This window comes from Corvus hawaiiensis, chromosome 5, assembly GCF_020740725.1.
Source record: "Corvus hawaiiensis isolate bCorHaw1 chromosome 5, bCorHaw1.pri.cur, whole genome shotgun sequence".
Classification (NCBI taxonomy): Eukaryota; Metazoa; Chordata; class Aves; order Passeriformes; family Corvidae; genus Corvus; species Corvus hawaiiensis.
In genome coordinates this window covers 42726215-42739832 of record NC_063217.1, presented here as the reverse complement: position 1 = coordinate 42739832, position 13618 = coordinate 42726215, and the positions used below count along the sequence as shown (strand labels likewise).

Here is a 13618-nt window from a genome sequence, read left to right as displayed (position 1 = left end):
GAATGCATGTAATTGACATTTCTGAGCACTAAAATATTGTGACAAGAATTAAATCCCAGCAGGCTTCACCAAGGACTCACTGGTGGATTAGAAGGAATTTCAGAAACCAGACTAATCCTCTTCTGTGTCACATACTCTACCAGATATGTGAAAGTAATGAGCTATGGGCCAGTGCAATACTGCAACAGCATTTAAAGTAATTAGAGAAATATTGACAGCAATCAGATTCATTTAAGATTCTTCATCTTTCTACATGTGATCCTTTCCCAGCAGAAAATTAATAGCTCAGGAAGATGTTGCAACCAGATGTAAAAATCTGTTTCTTGCTGAGGAGCTCTGCCACATCATGTAGCATTTTACAGAAACACAAAGCTAAACATAAATGGAAGAATAATACTTTTGTGTCCAGAAAATGCTGATTCCTGATGAGCTTCTATAACTCCCTAGCAAATTATGAGAATCCTGCAATCTAAAGATTTCCTGTCATTAATAGCCTGTTTTTGTAGACTGTTTTCTATTTCATAAAGTTGAAGATACTTCAAGAGATTCTGCATTCTGGTTCAACCATGGACTTCAAAGTAAGAGATGAAAGAGGAGAGGTGTACAATGATGAATTACTTCTCAACCTACATTTCTGCCCATCCTTTAAGTTTGCTATGATTTATAAAAACACAGCTTGGCTTTTCAGGAAGAAAAATTTCTTTCCTCTATCCCCCGCTATCTAAAACATGTATCTTCCATAAAACAGGCTCTGAGTGAAAATTATGATCAGCTGTAAGACTGTGTTTCTTTCTGCTACTGAGGGAACTTCTAAGAGCAGTGAACTCAGTAACTGAGGATCTAGACTGTGCAGGATGTACCTCAAAAGCGTTAGAAAGAATCTGAAAGCATTCTGGAAAGAAAACAAGCTTCTTCTGAACAGCCATGCAGGGTAGTCTCAGTCTATGCCATTCTACAGGAATTTCCACCAATATGTACAGAATTAAATACCTATTATATTTTCAACAGCTGCCTAAGGGATGCCTCAAGCAGGCAGACAGAAAATTACGTTAAACAAGAAATCCAGACAGAGTTTTGCTAGTGGCAGAGGAAGAAGATTCTGCTATCAGTCTCCTGTCCTGCTGCAGACTTACAGGCCTGGCTACAGGGCAGGTTAAAAAAAGTTCAATTAACCTGCATTTTCTGCCTTACACTTCTGGTAACCAATTCTGAAATGTCAGAAGGTATTTTAAAAACAAAAATTAATTCGTGCTGTCTCAACTGTGTGGTGACAACATGAAATGACGTTTCAATTTTTACACTTAAATATTATTTATGCCAACCCTAGGAACATATTTTAAAGGCTGAAGCCAGCAACCAGGAAGTATCTGCATTAACCAACCAATAAAACACTTTCTGAATTGTGTTTTTTTTAGAACCTGTGATGTATACTACAGTGGTACACAGTAATCTTCCTGACTATGACACATGCTGCTACACAGCTCTTATTAAAAGAAGGGAGAAACTAGAAACCCAAAGCACTGGAACAAAGAATTACGCCCATGCCAAAGCACAAATGCCTAAACTGGCTACCAGTGTGACCTCCAATTTTAAATAATCAGGTCACAAATTGAACAGACTCCCCTCATTACTCACCTAGATGAGAGAACATTTCTAAGCATTATTTTTTAAGTTCTTCCTTTGTGCGCTGGATAAGAACATAATTTAAATGATTTCTTTATAACCCGGAGGTAGAATTTTTACATAGACTTACAAAGCCACAGCTGGTGGCCAGAAGAACAAGCTCACATCATAGCAGCTTTCAGAGACAGAGCATATGCGGAAGGCAAACATCTGAAATAGACTCCTGATATCCCAGAAAACTACTGTCACTTAACAAGGTACTACCTGTCACAGGTACCGTAACAGCTGACTGCAGATATGTTTTGACCTGAGGCTAATGGAAAGCATTTCTTACTGGCATTTGAGCCTCAGCTGGATCAACTGAGCCTCAAAAGGCTCAGATACACTGAGACAAGGATTCCTGACAGTATTCCTACCAAATGTCTCTTATTAGTTTTAAATTGACACACTTGATTCAAGCAATTCAGCCTGAAAGCAATTGTGGAAAACATTCAAATATTTGAAGGTATAGAGCAATAAAAATCAAAAGACTAAATTCAGGGTGTTATCACAGAATGTTAAGTGATGTCCCTCTTTTATGCTACAGAAGAGGGAATTACTTCATCTAAACTATAATGAAACATGCAGAAATTAGAAAGGAATGCCCATTGAGGTGGCTTTGTGCTAAAATGCAAAAAAAATCTATTTGCTTAATAAACTGCTGGCATATTTGAAACTGAGTTTCACTAAAAATCCTCACTAAAGACTCTTTTAGACTCAGTTTCACTAATTTAGTACCTTTAATGCAAGTCATTCAAGTATTGTAGTGTTCCCTCACCAGAGAAGACATTTTCAAGGAGCGTTTGAAATGCAGGATTTCTGACAGAGAAAGCAGATCCTACCATGGTGGAAGCACAGATATATAGAGGATCCTAATGGGTGGGAGGTTTTAGCATTTAACGACCCTGCACTTAACTCTGGTACTAAAAGCATAAAAATCTCTTCCCTCCTCGTTCACGTAGCTGAGGAGCATGTCTCATGATGTGGGATCCTTCCCCTATGCTTTGCTTTCACACATCAGCTCCCAGCATTCCCACCAGGCACTCCAGATCTGTCTTCTGTGGCTGTAACACTCCACACACCGACACTGTCAGTGTCCGGCTCCAGGAAAGAGGTTTTCCCTTTAAACAAGGATAAGGAACTTGTGTCATTCAGATGATCAAGTGTCCAAGCCAGCCAGCTCCTATGGCTCACCTTTGCCAACAGAGCCCTGAGCACCTTTCCACTAAGCCTGCTGGACAGGGAAGCTGGAGGGCCTCACCAGCAAAGCAGCAGCAACGAAGAAACCCGAGCGCTGATCTGCCCAGCAGACACCACAAAGGCCTGCACAGCCCCCTGGGGCTTGAAGGCAGAAATAGTAGCTGAGTTGTTACTGCTTCATCTTTTGATGCTCTCTCTCTAATCATCTCAGGGAATTCTTACTCCCCAAGAATTCTCCAGCCCAAATTGACACTTTTGGGTTTTTTTGGTCTTTTTCCAGCAAATGAAAGACATTTTGCAGGATTTCCGACCAACTGAATGTATGTTTTAATGCATTCATTTTTTTGGAACCCTTTTGCTCTTTAGGATAGAGGCAATGAATTACTGTGTGCCTTTTGGGGCTACTCCTTAAAGGAACAGCCAAACACAAGTAACACTTTTAAAACAGTAAGAGGTATGCCAAACGAAAAAGTACTTCTATTGTAATAAATAAGCAATTTCAATACTATAGCTGTAGTGGGAAGTTACAGGAACATGGTTAAATTCTTCTTGGCTCAGAGCCATGCAAATATTTCTTTTCCACATTCCCATCAATTACAGAGGTACAGTAAGTGTTTTTGTGCCTAAGTGCACTATTACAGGGGACACAAATAAGCCATTTTTCTTCCAGTGGCTGGAGGTAACATTTCTATAATATCATATTACACATTTGGCAGATTTGAAGCATGCTCAGATTTTTACTTGTGTTGCATTACTAAGCCACACCATTTGAATCAACTGAAAACAGGTAGTACAACTGCACGTCCTATCCACACTACACACATTTACAGTGTCCATAGATTAGTTTTTACTTCAGTGCTGGTATTCAGTATTTAGACTTGAGAAAGCACAGAACAATTATTGTTAACTGTTTATGTGCAAACAGTAGCAGGTATGTGCCATGAGAGAAGTGTTTTAATGAAAAATTACACAGTAGAGCTCAGTTGCCATTTTAAATACATGTTTTAGACTGACGAATTTATACTTAGACTTCATTAGGACAATTAATAATCTTACTAATACAGAAAAGCTAACCAAAGGTATGCACACATTTTACACGCTTTTTAGAGTGAAATAGATCACCCTCACAAGCACTGCCTTCCATCACTGATGAAGTTTATTAAAATGTGAAAAGACTGTAGAAATGCAATACAACTCTCCGTGTATCAGCTGAGTCTGTACAATGCTTACTTGTCTCTCCTTGCAGAAGCCCCAAACCACATGAGTGCATTAGGATAAAAACAAAATGACCCATTTTCCAAAGCTTCCAGTTCCATGTGGAATGCACAACAAAGACACATCAGAAGCTGAGTTTCTACAACACTAGTGTAAAAAATAAATGTCCTATGGAACTAATCATTATCATTAAACATGAAAAATTATCAACAGAAACCATGTTCCCAAAATGGTTTTTCATCCATGTTTCAACCCTTCAACTCCTATGATTGTCTTAGAAAAGAAATCAAGGTATGTCACCAAGACTTAGATATCACCTTATTTATATTCTGCCTACAGCTTTACTGAGAGTTTCTGACCATGCAAAGACAGAACCTAGCCAGATACACAGGCAGGGGAGGTTAGGGAATAAAGTCCTAGTCTCTTCAAGCCAAATTGGTAAACTCCAAGAACTGAAAAGCCTGACCTTACACATCAGACTGCTACTGGCAGGAGATTTCTGACCAGTGTAAGGATGACTGTGAGACAATTACAGCAGTTAGAAATTGTTAAATGTGAAATTACTAACATGGTGATCCAGGAAGACAGCACAGTTTTGCGGACAGCTTTATGCTGGATGGTATTTTCTTCAGTTAAATTTGAACTCAACTGCAGTATAGAAAACTGTAGAATTATCATATCTGCACATATAACAGCACAAAAAGAGTTAAAGTAGGTCAAAGCTCTCAAATGTCACTATACTACATAGCTTTTTTACTGCAATTTTGTTAGGTTTTATTTGCAATAATTTGCATGGTAGAACTATGCAAAGACCCTTATTTTACTACTACCTTTCATGTGAAAAGGCAACTATTGCCCCAAACCCCTCCTGCATACCCAGCTGAAGAAAGATTTACTCCATCTAAGGGTGATAAAACTTACCCTTCCTTCACAGTGGCATGACAGTCTTCCCAAGGCAAGGAAACAACTCTTTTCTGAATGGTGAAAAATGGCAATGCTAAGAGAGTTCATAGTCCCTTTTAAAGCGACCTTTAAAGAAGTCTTTATCTCCTACTCTAGACAGCTGGTCTAGACTACTTACAATATAACCATTGTTAGGGTGCTGAAAGCACCAATCTAACCATGCCACATAAGGTACTTCTGGCTCACTGTTCCCTCCCTTACATGCCTAAAATTCAAGCAGTGCAAAGCCTCTGATCTTCACTATGACAGTGCACAAAGAAAGTGGCTGTACCCCATTTTGACCACTCCTTCTGAGACGAGTACAACAATATTTTCAGACAGAAGGACTACAACATATTAGTCTTTACAAGAAGTGATACTGTGGAATCTCAGTAGTACATTATCATAGCCCCCCAGCTGAAGATGACATATGGAAAGCATAGGGACTTACTGACAATTCTTTGATTAATTTTCTTAGCTCCTTGTGCCCGTGCTTCTTTGCGATACTTTCTGGATCATCTCCGTATTTATTGGTTATTTTGCAAGCCTGTGTGGCCTCCGGACAACTGAGTAGAAATGTTGCAAGGTTCTTCAAGCCAAATCTGGCTGCACAGTGAAGTAGGGTAGGAAATTCTTCCAAATGGCTATCTGTATAATGGAAACAAAGTCTTAATAAACAAAAGTTTTGCTTTTCTAGAACACCTTCTTCTATAAAAGTCTTCTGAATATTAGTCCTATGGAATCACAGTCATCAAGCTGCCAATATTGAACTAACACCCAAAGAATTATTTCTCCAATTAACTGTTTTACAGTTCCTATACATATATCAATGAAGGAGCTTTTGGTGTAACTGAAAAATCTCATTTTTATCCTGACAGATTTCAAAGCACTTTAGTTCTATTGAGAAGTAAGCTTTCTTAAAAAGGGCAAAAATTCTACAGCCAAGACAGGCTTTTGCTTAGGTTGAATATTTTTGAGTGGGACATTTTTATAGGGTTATGATGCTATGTTTTGATATTAAAAATCATTTCTGAAAATTCACATGACTACCAGAGACTTGCAAAAATTTGCTTATCCCTGTAATGAAAATCAGAGAATTTAAAGACGAGTGTATTAGGTAACAGCTTTTAGGATGTATCTGAAAGAATATGATATTAATTTCTATCACAAACTATTTTTATGTTGGAGAACTGGGACATTCAGTTTATCATTTCAGCATCTTCCTGTATTTTAACTCTACGAGTGACCACAAGTTACATACAACAACAACAAAGAAAAAGACTTCAAGCACAAACAATACTTCTCTCTGCATTCATACTCTACTTTCTGATCACTTATAGTTTGCTGTCTACCAATTCGTCTATAAATCAGCATGTAGTGTATCTCTTCTCCAAGCATGCATCCAGCCTGCCCCAGGCACCATCAACCTTTTGCACTCTGAGGGTCTTTCCAACCCAGTGCATGAAGGAATGCTTCCCCTAGGTTGCTTTGAGCCTGGCTCCTGCTAGGTTCAACTGACAGTCCCTAATTCATCTTATTCTCCATCCCTGTCTGCCCTCCATGCACTTCGAGTGATTTACTCATTCCCAGAATTTCTTTCTTGAAGAGCTCCAGTCTAGTTAATTGGGCCCCATAGAGAACCAGCTCTGCCACACACACTGCTCTCTCCTCAACCTTTTCCAGCTCTAATGTAACTATTTTGAGATGACAGGAGAAGAGCTGCACATGATACTCAACTTTTGGATGAGCCATGTAATTTATGCATTGCCATAATTATGTCCTGTTTTGTTCTCTATTCCTTTTCTAACAATTCCTAGTATTTCCTTAGCTTTTTGATCTGCTGCCTAGCAACAAGTTGATGTTATCATGGAACTGTGCAGTCTTACTCCTTAGCACTAACAGCCTGCTCAAATCCTCTCATTTTGGATGATAACATAGGACTGCTTTTTTCCACTTGCATCACTTTGGTTTTACCTCTACTGAATATCATCTGACATTTTACTGCATAATTATTAAATCTCTCGTTCCCCGCCCCCCATTAGCCCTTTTCCATACTATCCTGAATACTTTGTATCACTAGCAAAGAAAGATTTTTCCTAATTGCCTGCCTCCTCGTTTTGATCAGTTATTCATCCATACCTAATCAGTTTCTGACTTAACCAGGTTTGCTGACTCTTACAAAAAACTACAAGAAAATCATAAAGCCAGACTTCACATTACAGAAAACTTATCTTATTAACATCTCTATTAGTTTGTCCAGTAGAGATAACACATTAACCTGCTTCTAGGTCACAATGTCACCCAAGAAACTGGATTTTGGCATCAGAGTCACACCTCCTGGTACTACAAAACTGAAAAACTGCATTGTTAGAAACCTAGCTATTCCACTTTAAAATTTCCTCAGAGCTCTTAATGAATGCCAGATAGTCCTGGTAATTTCTTTGTGTTCAACCTGCCCTTTTTGCAATAGCTTCCTGATTCCTTCAACTCCAGACAGTCTTAATGTTTCTTAATGTGTCTCCCATCCGGGACTACAGCTTGGGAATTTACACAGTTTCTTCTAGCCTTCTTGAGTTTCATTTTATATCCCTGTCATCAGCTGTCCTACAGGTTAGCCAGCACATTTTCAGCCCATAGCGTGCTGGAAAAAGTTATGAGTCCTTCGGAAAATCTCTTAGCTGCTGGTCTTTAACAAAGTTCCTAATTTTTACATTCCTCTACAAAGTGAAATTTGGCTCAGCAGTGACAAATTTGTGTACCCTCCTGTCCACCCTTTTTGCTCCTGCAGAATAATATGTGAGGGAGTAAAATCGCACCCCATCATTAAATATAAGGGACAAGAGCGGTTCTTGGAATATGCATAGCTAAGTACTAACTGAGAAAAACAACGTTAGGACAATTCTTGACTGCATTTTGGACAAAGAATATTCCACCACTATCCCGTCCAATATTAGTTTGACACAAGGTATTTGAGTGGGCTACATTTTAGTCAAAAGTCCCATTAACAACCCTAAAACTGATTTTTAAACAAATTGAGTGTTGCCTGACTTTTATTTCCATCAGGCAAAGAAAAATCTAATCAAGAAAATGTAAATACACACCACCTGTGTAAATCAAGTCACTTGTTTTAGAAGCCTTGGCAGGTTGAGCTTCCATCAACAAGGGTATGTGTTATAGCTTATATTCCCCTGTATTTGCAGTGTGCTTTAAAATCCTTTGGGCTACAATAGGCAATCTTAAAACTGCATAGCAGCTAAGGTTTTTTAGACAAGTAGATGCTACACAACTTCTCTACTCAATATTGCTCAATATTTTAAAGTCTCACAAACTGGGTTTGATTCTGTCATTTGAAGAACTATCAATTTTAGTGCAGAGTATATGCATTTGACTTCTTATTTCTGTCTAGACTTTTCTAAATGTAGGAGAAAAAAGGATTCCCTTTAAAAAAATGTTCAAACCTGAGCTAATATTTAGAAAAACTTCCACAAATCATCAAACTGCTTTTCTTAGTACTTGCTATTTATTTTTTTAGATGTCCACCAATGCAATAGGCATTGAGCAGTGATTTTAAAGAAGAGTAAATTTTATGAACTTTACTCAATAGTTTGCACCCTGTTAGGAGACACTAGAAGGTCAAATATAGTTAGTAAGAAGAGCCTTAACACAGTATTAATAACATGCTCCAAGTGAATTTCCACTCATACTAATGAAACCCAAAACAACTGGTCACAAATCTGAAAGGGCAATCAAGTCCATATTACCAAGGGACTGGATGCTACGATTTCTTCACCAATAGAAAGAGAAGAAGAGTAGATGATATTCATAAGCCTGCTCTAGGCAGGCATATACCTGCCTAGAATACATACCTGCATTCTTAAAGTAACACAAAACAGGTATTCCAAAACCCCTTCAGCTCCTTGCACTTGAGCTGTTTTTTCTGGTCACCACTCAACTCCTCCCTAGCTGAGTTTGACATTCAGGCAGGACTCCTACACTTATATACTTTGAACACTAGGAAACTACATCATTAACAAATTAAATACCTCAGCCAGCCATGAAGGATGGTAAAAAAAAAAAAAATTAAATTAATAAATCAATTTCCTAAAACAAACCTTTTTTATATCGCTCCTTGTAGTAAGCAGAAAAAAAGAGGTTGTTGTCACACATGAGAACTGGTGGTGTAGAGAGATATTTTACATAAAACTAAAAAAGGAAATAAGTGGTTGAAATGGACAGTTTTAGTCTCTTCCACTCATGAACCTGAAGCCTGGTGGCATGAAGTTGTGACAAAAGGCAAAAAATCATTGTGAGGACCCTCTTAAGTTAGCTCCACTAACTTAAGACAGCTTTCAATACCCTGATTTTCAGGCACTCAACTGGCAGCACCCTGCACTCACACAAAGTAGGATGCAATCTTCAACAGCCAAGCTTTCCCAGTATTGCTGACAAAACCCCCCAAAGCGTTGAACTTCTTGAGGCCACCTTGGCACGACTGCTGTCTTGGTAAATGCTATACAGACAGTGGAGATGGCTGCTGTTGTTTCAGCAACCTCAGCAACATTTCAATGACCATTTCTGTACGCAGCTGCGGTACCAGCAGTCACTCTCTGCTCATAATAGCTAACAATAATTAGCTAATAATATAAACTAATAGCTTTGCCTCTCATGAAGTGAGGGGAAGTCTCCTTGGACTTGGCCTCACAGAAATTTCTCCCCCAAATACATACTTAATTAAGAAATATGGTAAGGTTAACGACCTCAAAAGAGATGATTGAAGCCTCCTGGTCTTTCTTTTTTGCCCTCATTCTGAAAAGAGACACCACTAGCTGTATGAACCCCTCCCAAGTCACTAAGAAAAGGTGAAGAACTCCTCTCTTTCCACCAGGTTCTATAGCAGAAATCAATGATGACTATGGGTACCACTGTCAAAATAAGAAAAGCCCACTGCAAGATCTATTTGTGGCTTTTTTGTTTTTTAAATTGCAACTGTTCCTTAATTGCCAATTCTCAAAATTGAGTGAACTCTTAAGACAGATGTTCTGCTGTAAAGAAAATTCCATCCAATACCATGTTTAACTGCTTTAAATGAAGTCTTGTACTATACACATTAGGAAGAGGCTGTAATTATTTGAAAGCCCACGTGCTTCAGGCAGAAAATACCATTCTTGAACTTGCAAGTTTGTCACACTGAATTGGTGAAAATTGCTGGAAATTCCGTCAGCTGTGAAACTGGAACAACTGGTACACTTCAGCTAACTATACAGAACTGAACAAAAGTAATAGTTATTAGGGTAACTGGAAGTGAACAGCTTGTACTCAGTATCAGTCCTTTAATGGAGAATGTTAACAGAGAAAAGCTGTGGCTGTTTGGCACCGACAGTGAGAACTAGCTAGCTGATGATCACAAGCTGGAAGGAAAGGTTAAAGACAAAGTACTCAAGTGGCACATTAAGTGCTTTAAGGTGGCTCCTTCAACTTTCAACTAACATGGAGGCCAGTGCTTGCTTTTAATTAAAGTTCTAGTTGACATACACAGGCTGTAGAGGGAGTTGCTGGGGTTTTTTTGTATGTTTTGTCCTGTCATAATCCTGTCTCTTCTCTGCAGAGAACTCTGGAAAATCTCAGCTATAAAACAGCATAAAATCTAATATTACTGTATTGTAGCATTGTCTTAGCCTGCGGGAATTTTCATAAAACTGCAGTAAGGAAACAGAGCAACCTACAGTGATATTTCTGCACATCTTGTAAGACATACTTCTTTTATTTCCCAAATTATTGAAACAGGACACGTTCTGTTTTTTGAGCAATTTAAATAGCCACCTAAGATGACTTCTACAGCACTAATACCACTACCTTCCCCTCCCCCCCCATTATTTTGCTAGCAGCTGAAAACCCAGACTCAATTTCTTCTTTTAGGAGAGATGTTTCAACTTGAAAAAAAATTACAGAAATCAGAATAGGATTTGCTATGTTGCTACTGGTTTTAGGTGACAAAAAGCACTGTTTTCTACAAAGCAAGTTCAGGACTTTCCATAAGCATCAATAGTTGAGTTTAATCAGAGAAATAGTAACAGCTAACTTGTAAAAAATGAAAATTAATTAATAGTGGAAAATGAAACAGGTTTTCCTCAAGTAAATTGTTATTTCTTGGACAGGAATCAATGCAACAAGAATTCCCAAATCTGAGGATTCATGAGCAGAATCAGGGCTTTCCTAGAAGAAAAATATTTCTCAAGAAATTTTTTGAAATATGAGTTTGGATTTGTTAGTATGCTTTGACTGGATTCTATTACCAGAATATAAAGGAATAATTTACATACAATATACTCTGAAATCAATTCAGTACAGAATGTACAATATTTTACACAGTACTTCCACCTTTAGTTACATCCTTCCACAAGGGACGACACCACCACTAAAACTCCCAGACAAGCCTTGGCTCTGTCTCTCAGTTAATTCTGTTTGTTAAACACAATATTTTCAAGTGATTTCTATTCAGTCTGCATTCAGCTTTCTCATCTGTATCACAGTTAACCTTTTGCACCTTTGCCACCCATCTTGACTTTACCAACCTACACGCTGACTGCTCCCAAGTACTGCATTATCATGCTAAAAAAATACTGAACAGTCATTTTGGGGATGGGAATGGCTCCTAAAAAATTACATAAGCAGACATGCATCTCATGATGTTTTGACCCAAACCACTGTCTGTATGGGAAAGCATCACACTGCATTTTAATTTAATTACATCACATGCCTTTTATATTTACTTTTACACTCCCAAGTTTTTAATCACACAGATGAACACTTTGTGAGAAGTCAAACCATGCAATTCATTAGTTATCCAATAAATTAATCATAAGGTCTTCATTCTTGGTTTGTTTTGAGGTCATATTGAGATCTTTCAAGTGCAGCAATTTATCAGCTGTACCCTGATGTGCCAGCGAGAACGTTCAAATAAAACATCCATGTAGAACAATACAGAGGAAGGTTTCTCTTATCTATGCCTCATGCTGAAAGTTTGACCTCCTCTCATTTGCTACTGGACATCTCTAGTGCCTGTTTGGGAGGCTTTCATGGGAGTCAAAGACACAGGTTTATATAACTTTCAGGCAGAAGAGGGATCAGAGTCTAAGTCTCCCACATTCTGAGTGCTTCCAGCTCTGCAAACGCATCTTTCTTTCATGAAGAATCTGGGCATCTAACTTTGCACCTTCTTTTCAGGCCATACATCAAACCAGTTCATTTTAAGGTCACTACTTGGCTCAAGCAGTCAACTTGCTCTTCAACCACACAGGCCTTTTTTGGGGCCATAGCAGGTTGATTAGCATTATTCTCAATATGCAAAAAACATCAGCAGATCTAACAGTTACTAGAGAAGTGGAAAATCTTTTGCTCATCAATTAACATTTCACATTGGGAAAGACTCTTGAATGTGTCTTATCCACCCCCATCCTGCAGTCTTGCACAGGAAAATGCCAAGGACAGGTGCCTCATTTATTTGCTTCCACTAACTTTGACATTTAAGCTCATTTTTACACTACAAGTTGAATCATGTTTATCTAATACAGAGGAGTGAACTGCATCAACAAAAAAAGGAAAGGAAAGATGATGGTAATCCCAGCAGAGCTACCTTCAAAACTTGTTTGTATTTAGTTATGAGAAGTGGTATGTTGTACGGATTGTAGAGAGCTTATTTTTCTTTCAAAACCACAGTCCAGCTGCACAAAGCAGAGGTCAAGCAGGATCCTGAACATATCTTCCTCAAGTATTTTAGAAGGGAAACACATTTTCTTGAGTATTGTTTTTCCCCAAAAGTTTCTTAGGAAAGCTGAGGTTTAATACATATTTGAAATAACATCATAATAATGCTTTCAAAACACAAGCTAAATAACTGCACTCTTGGTATATTGCAAACCAATCTGAATCCCTAGTAAGTTAATTCCTAACCAGGGCCCTCCATTCAGTACTAACAGTAGCTTCTGTTGATGCATGACTGAATTGTGCATATAATGTGTCCACTTTATAGAGAAATCCAATTCTAACTCACTGGGATGCCTTCTTTTAAAAATTAAAAATAATAAAATTATCCTTTTGCCAGAAGTAATGAAAACTATTAAGTGCATAGGTACTAAAAGTGACTGTAGAAGTTTAGTACTGTTCTAAGATCAAAAGCCATCCATGCTCTTCAGATAGAGAAATCTCCCCGATTTTCTCCAGACTTGGAAAAAGTGAAGTCTAACCTGCATTGCAGAAGAACAATTATTAAAAAACATATCATGTACAGGCATCTCCACATGACTCTTATTACCCATTTTCTCTGTAAGTAAAATTTTGCTCAGCTGTAAAGCTGTCAATTTGCAGTTAATCCAAAGCTGATCAAAAATCCAGAGAATAAAAAGTACTGTAAAAATACAAAGTACTGAGTCACGAAGTAATGATTTACAGAATTCTTTCTCCCATTTTTCCTTCTTATGTCGTCTTTATTGTGGATTCTTCCATTTCATGAGAAGCTTTCAATACTTAAAGATTGTCTTATTAACATTTATAAGTAATAACCATAGCATCAGTAATAAAAATCAATACATAGAACAAGTGA

At 38.0% G+C, this 13618-nt stretch overlaps 1 protein-coding gene across 4 annotated transcripts in view; it reads right to left on the bottom strand.

The window, feature by feature from the left end:
• The window catches only part of BANK1 (B cell scaffold protein with ankyrin repeats 1), a 136486-nt gene that overhangs the window by 72633 nt on the left and 50235 nt on the right, over positions 1–13618 (bottom strand). For all 4 annotated transcript variants that reach the window (XM_048305046.1, XM_048305048.1, XM_048305047.1 and 1 more), the window contains exon 8: positions 5471–5667. In XM_048305046.1, coding sequence (XP_048161003.1) covers positions 5471–5667 — 197 coding nt within the window. The remainder of the gene's footprint in view (positions 1–5470; positions 5668–13618) is intronic.